The sequence below is a fragment of the Gymnoscopelus braueri genome (assembly GCF_963280865.1).
Source record: "Gymnoscopelus braueri genome assembly, chromosome: 16".
Lineage (NCBI taxonomy): Eukaryota > Metazoa > Chordata > Actinopteri > Myctophiformes > Myctophidae > Gymnoscopelus > Gymnoscopelus braueri.
In genome coordinates this window covers 20,500,430-20,514,018 of record NC_137616.1, presented here as the reverse complement: position 1 = coordinate 20,514,018, position 13,589 = coordinate 20,500,430, and the positions used below count along the sequence as shown (strand labels likewise).

The 13,589-nt window shown below is 40.9% G+C and overlaps 1 protein-coding gene across 2 annotated transcripts; it reads left to right on the top strand.

Moving 5' to 3' along the window:
* The first annotated feature begins 3,167 nt into the window (after positions 1 to 3,167).
* Positions 3,168 to 9,098, top strand: LOC308102650 (C-C chemokine receptor type 5-like). Of its 2 annotated transcripts, XR_013934677.1 has the most exons (3): positions 3,168 to 3,348; positions 6,335 to 8,350; positions 8,617 to 9,098. XR_013934677.1 is itself a non-coding variant. In XM_080452470.1 (2 exons), the coding sequence occupies exons 1-2, from the start codon at positions 3,305 to 3,307 to the stop codon at positions 7,404 to 7,406; spliced, it is 1,116 nt and encodes a 371-aa protein (XP_080308596.1). In that variant the 5' UTR covers positions 3,168 to 3,304; the 3' UTR covers positions 7,407 to 9,098. The 2 variants fall into 2 exon arrangements, 1 of the variants encoding a protein (XP_080308596.1); XM_080452470.1 differs by having other exon boundaries at positions 6,335 to 9,098.
* The last annotated feature ends 4,491 nt before the right edge of the window (positions 9,099 to 13,589 follow it).

The following is a 13,589-nucleotide window of genomic DNA, read 5'->3' as shown; positions in this document are numbered from 1 at the left end:
ACATATTCAAGGTCAGCTCTCACACGACACGACACGACACGACACGACACGACACGACACGACACGACACGACACGACACGACACGACACGACACGACACGACACGACACGACACGATAAACCTATATTAACCTCCAGCGATATTCAAGCAACAGCAGTAAGAGTGAAACAAATGAACAGATAAGAGCACAAAAAAATGCTGCAAGTGGCAATGAAATGGGTCCAACAACAGAAGAAGAAGGTGACTATGAGACAATGATCAAGAGGAGATGAAGATAAAGATGTTGACTTTCAGGACGTAATGAAAAAATATGACATGGCAATGAATTCATGGTTTAGAAACTGATGTATTCTAAAGCTCTTTATGGTCTAATTAATATATTGTCCAAGAATATATTTTGCCACTGAATTTTAATTGACAGAAGTTATATTCGAAAATGCTTTAATACAATAGATCCGTTTTGTTTTTCGAAAAAGTTTGATCCAAAATAGCCCAATTCCCAAAGTCTCCCTCAGCCCCATCGGTAAAGCACGAACCAGATCAACATGTTGGATGAAAGTGAGGAAAATGGCATCACTGCACTGAAGGGCCATACCCATAGTACTAATAACATTAGATATTACAATAAAAGGGTTATTTATGAATGGTAACAGGCATACTCAAGAACGATGCAAGTTGGGAATGTGTTGATGGCATACAGTACATGGGCATAAATGGAAGACAGACAGACAGCTGCAGAAATTGTGTGCATTGCCCTGTAAAAGAGCCCTGTTTAAAAGAGTGGAGTTCTATTGTGCAATGTGCACACACTACCACCCAGCGGCACATGTGACACAAAGTTCCACTAATCCGACACACACACACACACACGCACACACACACACACACACACACACACACACACACACACACACACACACACACACACACACACACACACAGTGCGTCCTCCACAAACCTGCAGACAGACAGATACAGACATGAGACATTCGTGTTTTTTCCACTGCCCGACCAATTTCTCACTCGGCACTGCCCCCCACACCCCCCCCCCCCCACCCCCGAATGGCGCCACACACGCCAAGTTTGAAGTCAATCGAGTGCCTGAGACAGACACACACGTCACACAGACATAGGGCTACTGAGTTACAGACACAGGTTTCGTGAATTTATAGATAGACTAGGAGGCCTATGCCTGTTGGGAACGATGCCCGGATGTTGGGAATGCACGTAGATGGAGATCTCTGTATCTGTCTGTCTGCCTGTGTCCCTTTTATGCCCATTATGGAGATCCCAGCCGCTGTTCCGACCATTATGGGGATTCAAGTTTTTTTGAGAACCGCCGATCCAACTGGCCTCATACTGTATCGTCCAAGCCCCCAGAGCCACGGTAGAACAGTGAAGCGGCCAAGCCTGGTGGTCAAACCTGAGAATGCACTTAAAATGCTATCTCTCGTTTGTGCGCATGCTCATAACTCTATGGCCGCTCTAAACGTCTCAAAAACGTCTCAATAATTCTGCTTCCGGCAGGCTTCCGGGTGCTTCAAAACGCCACTGAGCACTTTCATTGAAATGAATAGCTGGGGGCGGGGCAATCCGCCCTCTAGTTATATTATACCTCTATGGTATCGTCCAGGACCAACCAGCTAACTCCATTTTCAGCTCTCTTTTTTTTTTCATAAATCAACGCTATTGAACACCCTTTACGTCTGTGTAAAAAAAAAAATTGAACCAATGAAAAGTATTAAAAAGCGCCTCTGACAAAACCTCCCAACTCCATTGGATCCTCAAACTGTCCGTCAAAACCACGCAACTCCCCCCTTCTCCTCTCCTGCTGCTGTTCTACAGCTCAAAGCACAGCGGCAGCGCACTGACTGCGCTGTGAGTGCACACAGACAGAGGAGGAGCTCATAAACAAACACTAACGATGCCAGGTTTTTCCCCCGTAGTCTGTTAAAACTATGCATTGTACCTGTTTATCAAACTTAGCACTGACGCTTATGTTATGAAAACAAGTAATTCTATTTCTAAAATCTATGAAGTGTTTAATGAGGAGAGCATTGTGACAAGAAAGGAGTTTGTAGCATTTCTGTCGCGCTAGTTCTACTGAAACTCCAACTCTGTGAACCCCTCTTTGCAGAAGTTATTGTAATATTTAAAGTCCTGTTTATTATTGTAGGCCTATATAATAAAGTGTCATGAAGCATCAGGGCATTAATTCACACGTTGTGAGGCGTTGTGAGCTTGGAGATCCATTTGGAATTTAGACCCATTTGGAATCTCTCCCTCCGCGCGATTGGAGCTATTGTCAGCTGATCGGACTCCTAACTCCTTTGAGCTGGATTTCTGTTCGGACAAAACTCCTTACTCCACTTGTGCTGGATTTGGGTAAAGTGGTGATAATATAATGACACATGTAAGTATCTGACAATATATAAAGTCACTATACCAACTTTGATGAGGCAGTATTGCTTTGTTTTGAAAATATGCGGTTTTCTTCATTTCCTGAAAAGTTTATATTTTAAAAATGAGCGTTTTGGAGTTAGCAGGTTGCTGCTGGACAGCAGAGATATATTTTTACATACACAGATTAACTGCAAAGAAAAAGTCACAGTATAGCATCTCTTTATTTTACATACCAATGTGAGAAAAACATGGCGGATTAGGAAACAATATTTCTCTACATGGTAGGTGGAGGTATAAAAAATTAGGTATTAAAATGAAGTTCCTTAATTACAGTAACATGGTATAATGACATCTTAGTTTTTAAAGGTTAAAAGAAGTGCATTTCTGCAGTAATTTTGGGGGGAATTACTTCTACTGTACTGTCTATCTCAAATGAGGTGAAACAGATCTCTACTGGTGACAGGTGAGACTTCTGTGTTCAGTGATCACATTTTAGAAAAGAAAAAAACTTCAACTGCTGACTTCAAAGCTATGATTACAAATAATTTATAATGACAACCTTCTTAGAAATGTAAAAAGCAGCCTATGCTTTTTATCTTTAAAATGTAGTGGAATAAAAGTTATACGTCCTAAAAAAGTAAAGTACAGATACTCAAGAAGATGAGTACTTGCTTCCGCTCCACCACTGTGCAACACCCATTAAAAAAAAAGAAGAAAAAAAGAACTTCCCTTCTTATTCTACTGCGTCTGTTCTTATGATTCATTGGCATTTGGATGGTCTCCACTACTCCACTTCTCACGCAAATGCAAATGCAAATAATAATCATAATAATCATAAAATAATAGAAAAATATTGTTGTTGTTTCTTCTCTGGTACTGTATCTTGACCCAGCATAGTCAATGATGGACAACACCACAAGCTATTTTATGAACAGCACAGTCAGGTGAGACTTTTCACTATTGTTTGACATTTGACAGTAAGAAGTGTTTACTTAAGTAAAACGTGTAAGTACTTCTTCCATCACTGTCTATAATTAATCGGACTTGCAGTTATAAAACTATGACCGTTACATAAATATTATTTTACTTTTATGGGTTATGGGAGAAAATGTAAGTAAGAGAATGTAGGCACAGAAACTGAGAAAACAGCCTTTTCACATTGTAAAGGCAACCTAACAACACATAATTGCTAGTGAGGGATATGGTGTGAAGCTTTTACAATGCGTGGTGTTGATAGTATATCAGATCTTGAGTGCATTTTTTTTTTTTTTTCGATTGCAGGATGATGACAGCATAAACAAAGCCGAGTTTTTAACTGATAACTAAACAACTATCTGTGATAAGAAAATAAACCGAAAATAACTCAAAACAAACTCAAAACAAACGAACGCACGGTTGAAAAACTGTATGGCTTCCCTCTGGTGAGTCCCAATCCCTAATGCTGTGCACCTGTGACACCCCCAGATAGGCTGTAGCCCGAAATTGGGTGAATCCCCGCCTATGCCCAGGTCAATTCAGTAGTATCACAGCACCTTCACAATATCACAGCACCTTCATATACAAATATTAAACCACATCAAATTGGCTGCAACACACATTGTATTTTACCTCTCCACGACCACGGACAGAGCAGACGCGTTTCAACCTAACAGGTCTTCCTCAGCGTTTTCTCAGTTTCATGATGTTGTTGAGCCGTGCACCTTAAGACTGTTGTTTAATCTGGAGTGTTGCGGTACTCTGTATTGCAGTGCTTTTTCTCAGATTTCTACACAGATCTGTATATTTATACATCATAGGCTAAAGCCTTTCATTATAAAAATGCAGCTACTGTCATCCCTACTCTTATCCTGTAATTGTCTCCGCCAGGCCGAAAGGCATGGCGAGAGAGCATGTTTTTCACCCTGTCCGTCCGTCTGTGTGTCTGTGTGTCCGTGTGTCCGTGTGTGTGTCCGTCCGTCCGTCTGTGACCAGCTAATCTCCGGCACCGTTGGCTTGATCGCAGCAAAACTGTGCACACACACTCCCTGGATGCCAATTCAGAACCTGGAGGCCGATTTGTGAAAAACATATTTTTTTACAATACTCCTACAGATTTTGTCCAAAAATCACGCAAATCGGTACACAGTATCTCTATTAGAGATGCGCGGATGGGTTTTTTTGTCACCCAAATCCGCGTTAACAAGTTCATTATCCATCCGCCATCCACCCGCGGTAATTATATCATCCTATTTATAGATCCGCACCAACCGCACCAAATAATTGTTATTTTCCTGACGTTAGTTTTCTTATAAACAATGTCACTCACCACTGTCGCGATCCAGTGACTGTATACAATCCACAACCATGGTAACAACAAGCGCACGTCTTCATTGAGTTACTTTCGCTTTCAAACACTTTGTTGCCATGTCGGCTTTTTATAAGCGACTTTTGGGCTTGTTTGGCACTTGTTTTGGGCTTGTTTTCATAGACCTGGCTGCTTATTTCTCTCGCAACCTGGCAACACTGGCTGGCTGCAAAGCAACATGTAGTATTTTGTGCCTGGTGTAAAATGACGTAATATTAAAATACTACAAACGCACACACGGTGAAATTTAGTGCTTTTTTAAAGCTATTATAGACCTATAGATTGATATAATTAATTTAATTCCCGCATTATTTCACCCGCGGTTTATCCAATATGAATTAATAATTATATTTGATTGACCCAAATCCACCCAAACTGCGGTTAACTGCGGCAACCGCGGCTAAAACCGCGATCCGCGCATCTCTAATCTCTATAGTCATTAAACGAAACACATCTTTCAGATTTTTCATATTCCATCCTGATTGGCTAAAAATGTCTTCCAAAGTTTGCAGGAGTGCTCCGTTTTGAACAAAATGCCTCAAATCATGAACACAGAATGATTGAGGAACAAATGCCACCCTTTTAACATTGGCCTGTTATAGTGCCACCAGCAGGTCTAATTTAGCAAAACAAATGTTTTTAACAAAATGCCTCAAATCATGAATGCAGTCAGGGTCCAATTGTCGTGCAAGGCCTAAGAACAAATGGCACCCTTTTCACATTGGCCTATTATAGCGCCACCAGGAGGCCACAATAGCCTACCTGACCTGGCGGAGACCTGTGCTCCGAGGAGCACTTTTTCTAGTTTCCTTCTCAGCCCACCTACCAGTGAAGAAGTCTATGTGCAGTATATGAGGACTGCATAGTGACATAAGTGACTGTTATGGGTTTGTGCTCATGGCATGAAATGGATGTAATGGAAGAGAAATTAGACTGTGCAGAAAGAGACTCCAAGCACAATCCTTCATATTTTCAAGCATGTCTCCTTGAAAAACTTAAAGGGATATTTCACTTTCAAACATGTTAGGGGTAATTTGAATGTCTATTTGGGCTTTTGTGTCATCATTATCATCATTATAAAATGTTTTCATTTTCCCCCAAAATATATAAAAATAGTGTCCTCACGCATTAGAAGGACAATATCAGTCAGCAGAACCAAGGACGGGTGTTTTCAATGATCTAACATGTACAGTAGAGGAAAGGGGTGTGTCTATTAAAATGAATATCTAAATACTGAATCAAGCAACTTAAAAACTGTCTGGGGTGCTCACAAAAGCCTGAGTAGACGTTAAAATGACCCCAAACATGTTTGAAAGTGAAATATCCCTTTAAATCCTTTCAGGACTTTATCACATTTTGCTAACTTTTTATGAGTTTAAACAGTATTCTGAAATGAACACATTATGTTACGATATTGATCTCTCTGCTTTGTCCCATTATATAGCAATGTTGAGACTCTTGAAGCACACGTTCTACACAGCTCTATAGGCTATTCAGTTTCCTTTTAAAAACAGACCTAATATATTGAATCATTTCATTTTAAAAATGCACCTAATTATCCCTACTTTTATCCTGCAATTTCTCAGCTCACCTACCAGTGAAGAAGACTTTACATATGAGGACTATGGTAATGAAAGCACTGGGTTGTGTGAATATGAACGTCATGGATCCTCCTTCCTCCCAGTGATCTATTCACTCTTCTTCATCGTGGGTCTTCTAGGGAATGTGCTTGTCCTCTGGGTCATCATCTTTGGGGTGCGGCTCCGTAGCATGAGTGATGTCTGCCTCCTCAACTTGGCCTTTGCTGACCTTCTCCTAGTATGCTCCCTTCCCTTCCTAGCCCACCAAGCTCGGGATCAGTGGCTGTTTGGCGATGCTATGTGCAAGATGGTCCTCGGTATTTACCACATTGGCTTTTACTGTGGGATCTTTTTCATCATCCTGATGAGCATTGACCGGTACCTGGCTATAGTCCATGCGGTTTATGCACTGAAAACACGAACACGCACCTTTGGAATGATTGCAGCTGCTGTTACATGGGTTACTGGATTTCTCGCCTCTTTTCCAGATATAGGTTTTCTTCAGGTACAGAGAGATCCAAGTTCAAGCAAAGTTTTCTGTGCTCCCTTATACACTAGTCCCACTGAGAATGATACCACAACACACAGGCACTTCTGGATTATCTTTGGCTTTTTCAAAATGAATATCCTTGGCTTACTGATTCCAATGACCATCATGGTTTTCTGCTACACCCAGATCATTTGGAAGCTCCGAAACAGCCATTCCTCCAAGAAACAAACTATCCGCTTAGTTCTCGTGGTTGTAGCTGTGTATTTCTGCTGCTGGATGCCCTATAATGTTGCTTCCTTCTTCAAAGCTTTGGAGTTACTTCAAGTCTATACAGAATGTGACAGCAGCAAGGCAATCAAATTGGCTTTACAAGTCACAGAGGCCATTGCTTACTCTCACAGCTGTCTCAACCCTATCTTGTATGTTTTTGTAGGGGAGAAGTTCAGGAGACATCTCCTGAGGTTGATAAACAGGGCTCCATGTAGGCTTTGTCAGGTTTTGAAGACTCTCATCCCTCAGGACAGAGTCAAAGGTTCTACTCATTCTCAAACCACCAGTGTCGATGAAACGCGCTCCGCTGCTTTATGAAGTGACAGTGTAAGAGTTTAGTTATTATTATAACTAAACGACTAAAGTGGTTGTTTAACCACTTGAACCCCTTATGTTTGGTTGACAGGAGTCCCCCAAAGGTCTATACTAGGCCCCCTCCCATTTACCCTCTACACCAAATCTTTGTGCTGAAAATAGCAGATCTACAAGCATGTAGATCTGTTATTTTCACCGATGTTTGCACCAGAATAGGGGCACTAAGGTTCTAGTGGTTAAAAATAATTGTTATGTGTGTCAGTATTGTGTTGGGATTGTGTGTGTGTGTGTGTGTGTGTGTGTGTGTGTGTGTGTGTGTGTGTGTGTGTGTGTGTGTGTGTGTGTGTGTGTGTGCGTGCGTGCGTGCGTGCGTGCGTGCGTGCGTGCGTGCGTGCGTGCGTGCGTGCGTGCGTGCGTGCGTGCGTGCGTGCGTGCGTGTTTCAAATCCAGGTGCTGCCCATCACCTTGTGTAATTGGTTGGGGTGAACTATTTAAAAGGGATTTTTGGACCACGGTTTTCTATGATGTTATGATATCTTAGGATGAATGGAACAGTAGGAAAATGTCCAAAAAAAAACGGAAGTCTCGTTAGACGAGATTGAAATCTCGAGATTTCAATCTCGCCTAGCAAGACTTTTTTTTTTATTGCATATAAACGTCAGATCTAAAAAAAAAATAAAAAAAAAAAGCTATTAAAATACGCGATCTAACGCAAGGCCTATTCGCACACGTTTTAAGCTGTGGCGGACCCCGGATGGAATTTTTCTACTGTACCATTCATCCTAAGATATCATAACATCATAGAAAAGGAAAGAAAACCGTGGTCCAAAATTCCCCTTTAAGAGCTATCAAATCAAATGTGTGTGGCTGCCAATACTTCGGTCATGTTCTAGAACAGTCTTTTAATTACTGTGTTGTGTGAGTTCTTCAATTCATATCTGGTTTATGTTACATGTTAGTTAGCCTCGATCTCCAGGCTTTTATTGCTTAGTTTTGCTAAAAAATAAAAGCCTGGCCCAACTATAGCCTGTACTGGGTATGAGGAAGTGTTTCATTTCCCAACCAACCAGAGTGCAGTGGGCGTCGCTCGTAATGTTGTGTTAACGGGGCGGGGGTTGACGGACAGATCGGTGAACCAATGGGATCAGGCGCCGTCTCTCGCCGGCTCTATACACACGCCCCTTTATACACGAAATCAGGAGGGTTGCAGCAGGCTACATGTTAGTGAGACTGCATTAGTAGAAATATTTCTGTACCCAGCGATTAACAAAATGTTAGTTACGGACATCATCTTCTCTACTAATTTGTGTTGGTTTGTTAGGTAGATCAAGAATATGATTTTATTAGTCTCAAATAAAATGTTTCACTCCACAATTTTATGTTGCCTCCTTCCTTCCCATAGACAGGAACATAATTTTGTAGGAAAAATGTGTGTGTAGATTTCTTGTGTAAAATACATGTACTGTATGGAGCGCGCATTGCCTGGAAGGTATACATTAACTGTACCTTTCAGTGTTTTCACTACATTCAGTGGGCGTATATCAAACATGTTCAAGATCAACTCTGTACTGTCAAGATAAGATAAAACTTAATGATCCCCAGGGAAATTCAGGCATCATAGTAGCAATTAGCAACAGAGAAAAGATAATAGAAAATGTTCAGTAAGTGTCTTCCTCTTCCTTGGTCTACTGGTAGTATGCCTGAAAAGTCATGTCATGGTGTCTTTTAGGGGTTCCCCCTACAGTGTCTGTGCAATACTCACTTCCCCCAATAAATGAGAAGTTGTTCTTTGGCTTTCTAGTCATTCATTTTGAAACCAGTCTACCTGTGCTTATTATTGGCACTTGGGTGCAAATACTAACAAAAACACTTACAGTTACAGGGCACAATTGAAATGGATATGACTTACTGTACGTAGATCTGTTTGTTTTGGCCTGGTGTCTTGACACAGCACAGTCAATGATGGACATGACCACAAACTTTAACAACAGCACTGTCAGGTGAGACAAGAAATGTGGACGAAGAGCAGGAGGAAGACACAGAGCAAATGGTCAAGCCTGCTGGTAGTTGAACCGAGTACACACTGTGTAGATATCTACATTAAATAGCCAAAAGGTCTATTTAAAAAAAAATCAAATAACAGTAATACTCCTTAACACATTGGGTGCCAGAGGTTTATTAAAATATTATACTTTGAGTGCCAGGACTTTTTAAACATTTTGAACCTTTTTCAAGTAGTCACAAAATATTTTCAGTGATCACCGTCCTCACGGTGATCCCCTCATTACACACATACAGGTCTCGTACAATCGGGGGGAAAAAATTTAAAACATTCGGAAATCCATTCCATAGTTGCAGCCAGTTGAAAATAGTTAAATTAACATTGTAAAAAAAAAAAGTGCACAGGAGCCGAGATACAGGTTTTTGAAGTCATAAGTTAACCAGGAGGTGGATTGGAGTCTAAATCTTGTAGGAGTGATATTTCCTGTTGCTGTGAAGGAAAAAAAAAAAAAAAGAAGTGATAGGATTAATAATCCTTTCACTTCTGTTTCCATGAAATTAGACATAGGCCTAATCTAATTTCAGAGAACTGTTTCAAAGAACACTTTCCAAAAGCCCAGCCCACACCAATGCAACCCCTTGCAACTGCAATTTTGGGGTTGAACTATCCCTTTAAGAGGAACTGTTTGTTCCAAGACAAGAGGTAGTTTCCACTTAAAAATGTAAATGTCATCTTTAACAGGATGTGGTCTATCTTACACTACACTTTTGCACAATATATGAGTTTAAATTCTCATATGCATATCAGCTAGAGTAAGCAGGCCACAAGCAGGCCTATTATTTTGCAGTTTTAACACACACATCTTTGTTATTTATAGCAATATCATTATTATGATAAAACAACATTCTTGCCCCTTGGTCATAGTAAATTATTATTAAAGATGGTGCCTCTTTAGGCTGTAGTGACTTTGCTTAAACGTTATTAAAGCAATAACCTTTTTTAGATATCTTTTATGGAGAATTTGCGGAAATCAAACAATAAATCCATACTTTTCCTTCTGTAATAACACACTGTTTTGTTTATTATTAAAATGTCTTAGAAAAGAAAATATTAAGAAAAATGTTGGTCTCTTTTATTTAAAAAATGTCCAAGGATGTTTGCAGAGGTGGAGGGTTTGGGATTGATTGGGTGTAGCCTCGGTACCCAGGCTTTTTATTTTTTGCTTGGGTGTGGTATCATAACAGTGTTCCCCCAATGAAGAAGTGAAACCCACATGCACGCCCGGTGTTGCATTGACTGTTACAAAATGAATGGAGTTCCCACAAAGATAAAGCGTGAGGTGAGAACAAAATCTATTTCACCATCAGAAATTGTCATCATGTCATGTCATTTCCATGCTGCACAGCACAAACACACCCAACTTTTAGAGTTTTGGTCAACCTTATACAGTAGGTCCCTGCTGCACTTAGATTACCTGATGGATGATACCATTCACATTGGGATTTTTAACAACATAAATCTAAACCACATAGATATAAATACATACCATACATAAGTGAAAGAAATGTTCACATAAAACCATCACCATAATAAATATATTGTTGCTGTCGGGCAGAAACCTTGTATCTCCATATTTAAACTTTTTATGCTTGTTATAGTACAGTGTCATAACAAAAATAGCTGATCTACAAGCTCACAACGCAGCGCGATGACGTGCGTCATGAGCTTGTACATAATCTTCAGCATCCCCAGCATCCGACGCGTTGTCGATCTGCTATTTTCAGCGAAAGCCTTCCCCACAATAACAGAAAACAGAAAAGACACTAGTACAGTAAAGAGCCCTGAGGGACTCTGGTCCCACCACTTAATGGGGTTTAAGTGGTTAAGTGTGTCTTTGGGTTTTATCAGATCCGTATAAGAGAGTTATGACACTAGCGTTGACTCCCATTGTAAGAATGGAATGCGGAAGTGCTCTGTCTATCTCAATGAGATAGTTCCAATGTTTGGAACTATAACCCATAGCAGCCCGCTTTGGGGCGAGATGAAAGCGTGACGTTACTCTCTCTCTTCTACACTCTGGGTTTTATAAATATTGAACCAACGAACCAAGTATTGTGACTAATTAATAACTACACTAGATCCATTGGAACACAGTATCTTTTTTCCTTTTTCTAAAAAGTAACATTTTGGACATACAGTAGCCTACTATAGTTTCCATCCAACAGCGACACTATACAAAATTACATAGGCCTACTGTAGCTACAAAATTACCCGCCCCATAATATAATATAATATCACACATGAAATAACTCCACAAGTGTGCAACTTATCCAAGTCTCTAGAATTGCATCGATGTTTCCCTCACTTGCATGTTTTCCTTGTGACTTAGTCCCTCCCACAAGGATGCGAGGAAAGAGAAAACAAGTTCATCTTTTTTGATGAGGTTTACGGCGAGACAAATGCATCAATAACTAGAAAAAGTGCTCCTCGGAGCACAGGTCTCCGCCAGGTCAGGTAGGTTATTGTGGGCCAGCAATGTTCAGAATTTGCCAATAAGGATTTGCGTGAAATTTGGATAAAATCTGAAGGCTTAATCTCAAAATATGTATTTTACATAAGTCGGCCTCCTGGTGGCGCAATAAAAGGCTAATGTGAAAAATGCAGGGCAGATGTTTTTCCTTGGCCTCTAGGGAGTATGCGTGCAAAGTTTCACGCAGATCGGTGCAGTTACAGTTAAAAACGCAATTTGGCCTTTTATAGCGCCACCATGAGGCTGATTTGAAAATGTCCAAGTGGCATTTCTTTCTCGGCCTAGTGGGAATGTGCATGTGAAATTTCACGGAAATCGCAAGCTGCATTCATGATTTGAGGCATTTAGTTCAAAATGGACCAATCCTTCCTTTGGAAGCCAACCTTAGCCAATCAGGATGGAATATGGAAAATCTGACAGATCCGTGTTGATCACATGACTATAGAGATACTGTGTACGGATTTGCGTGATGTTTGGATAAAAAAAAATAATAAAAATTTAAATTAAAAAAAAAAAAATAATAATAATATAAAAAAATAGATTTTGCACAAATCGGCCTCCTGATGTCGCTATAACAGGGCCATGTAAAAGAGGTTCTGGGGCAGAGGTTCTGAATTGGCATACAGGGAGTGTGTGTGCACAGTTTCGCAGCGACCGGGCCAACGGTTTCGGAGATTAGCCGCTCGCAGACAGATGGACACACGGACACACGGACGGACGGACGGACGGACGGACGGACGGACGGACGGACGGACGGACGGACGGACGGACGGACGGACGGACGGACGGACGGACAGGGGGTAAAACATACTCTCTCGCCATGCCTTTCGGCCTGGCGGAGACAACCAGAAGCTCACTGTGGTCTGAAATAGGTGTGTAGCCTACTACATACTGTAGGAGTATTTAAAGAACAAATAACACACATCCTCCGTTCCTTGGTGCTGAGACAAACTGTAAGAACAGAATCATAAGAACAAAGCGGGGCTCGCAACTCACTTGTTGAATGCTCCAAAGGTTTTTTATTTGTGACAAACAGACGTTTCGACCCTTGTGGTCTTGAAAAAGACGAAAGGATTGAGGAAGGTGCTTGTACAGTACACTTATGAATGAAATTAAATCAAATAATTTCCATAAATGTAAAAAAAAAAGTTTAAGAAGTAGTGAAAATAGCAGATCTACAAGCTCACAATGCGGCTCGTGAGCTTGTAGATCAAGGGTGGATTAAGGAGCAAGGACATGAGATGCACCTTTTCATGTCAAGATTTTTTAATATATATATATATATATATAGGTTGATGGCATGGACTCCTCCTCACTATCTATGCCAAGCAGGGGGGGACAATGTTAGGGCTCTTCACATCCAGAGGATGAGACCTAGCCCTGGTCCAGAGCTTTAGAGAGATCTCACTAACGCTCTAGACTAGACCAGGGCTAGATGAGACCATGGCCAAGTAGCTGCTGTTTCCTCAACAGTCTGTCTCTGTTACTAGCCAGCCAGGAAACTTTGTGGTTACTCACATCCTCTTTGCATTGAGGAGGCACGCATCTTCTTTCGCTTTGAGTAGCAAAAATAACAAATTTGTATTAACCTCAAGACATTGGTCTTTAGATCCTGTAGCTAGCAAAAACATACAGCCTAACTCACTGTTTCCCA

Bases quoted from the DNA above. Each gene is read 5' to 3' on its own strand.
- LOC308102650 (XM_080452470.1), top strand. From the start codon at position 3,305: ATGATGGACAACACCACAAGCTATTTTATGAACAGCACAGTCAG. The intron at 3,349-6,334 runs GTGAGACTTTTC...GCAATTTCTCAG, and splicing joins TTTATGAACAGCACAGTCAG to CTCACCTACCAGTGAAGAAG.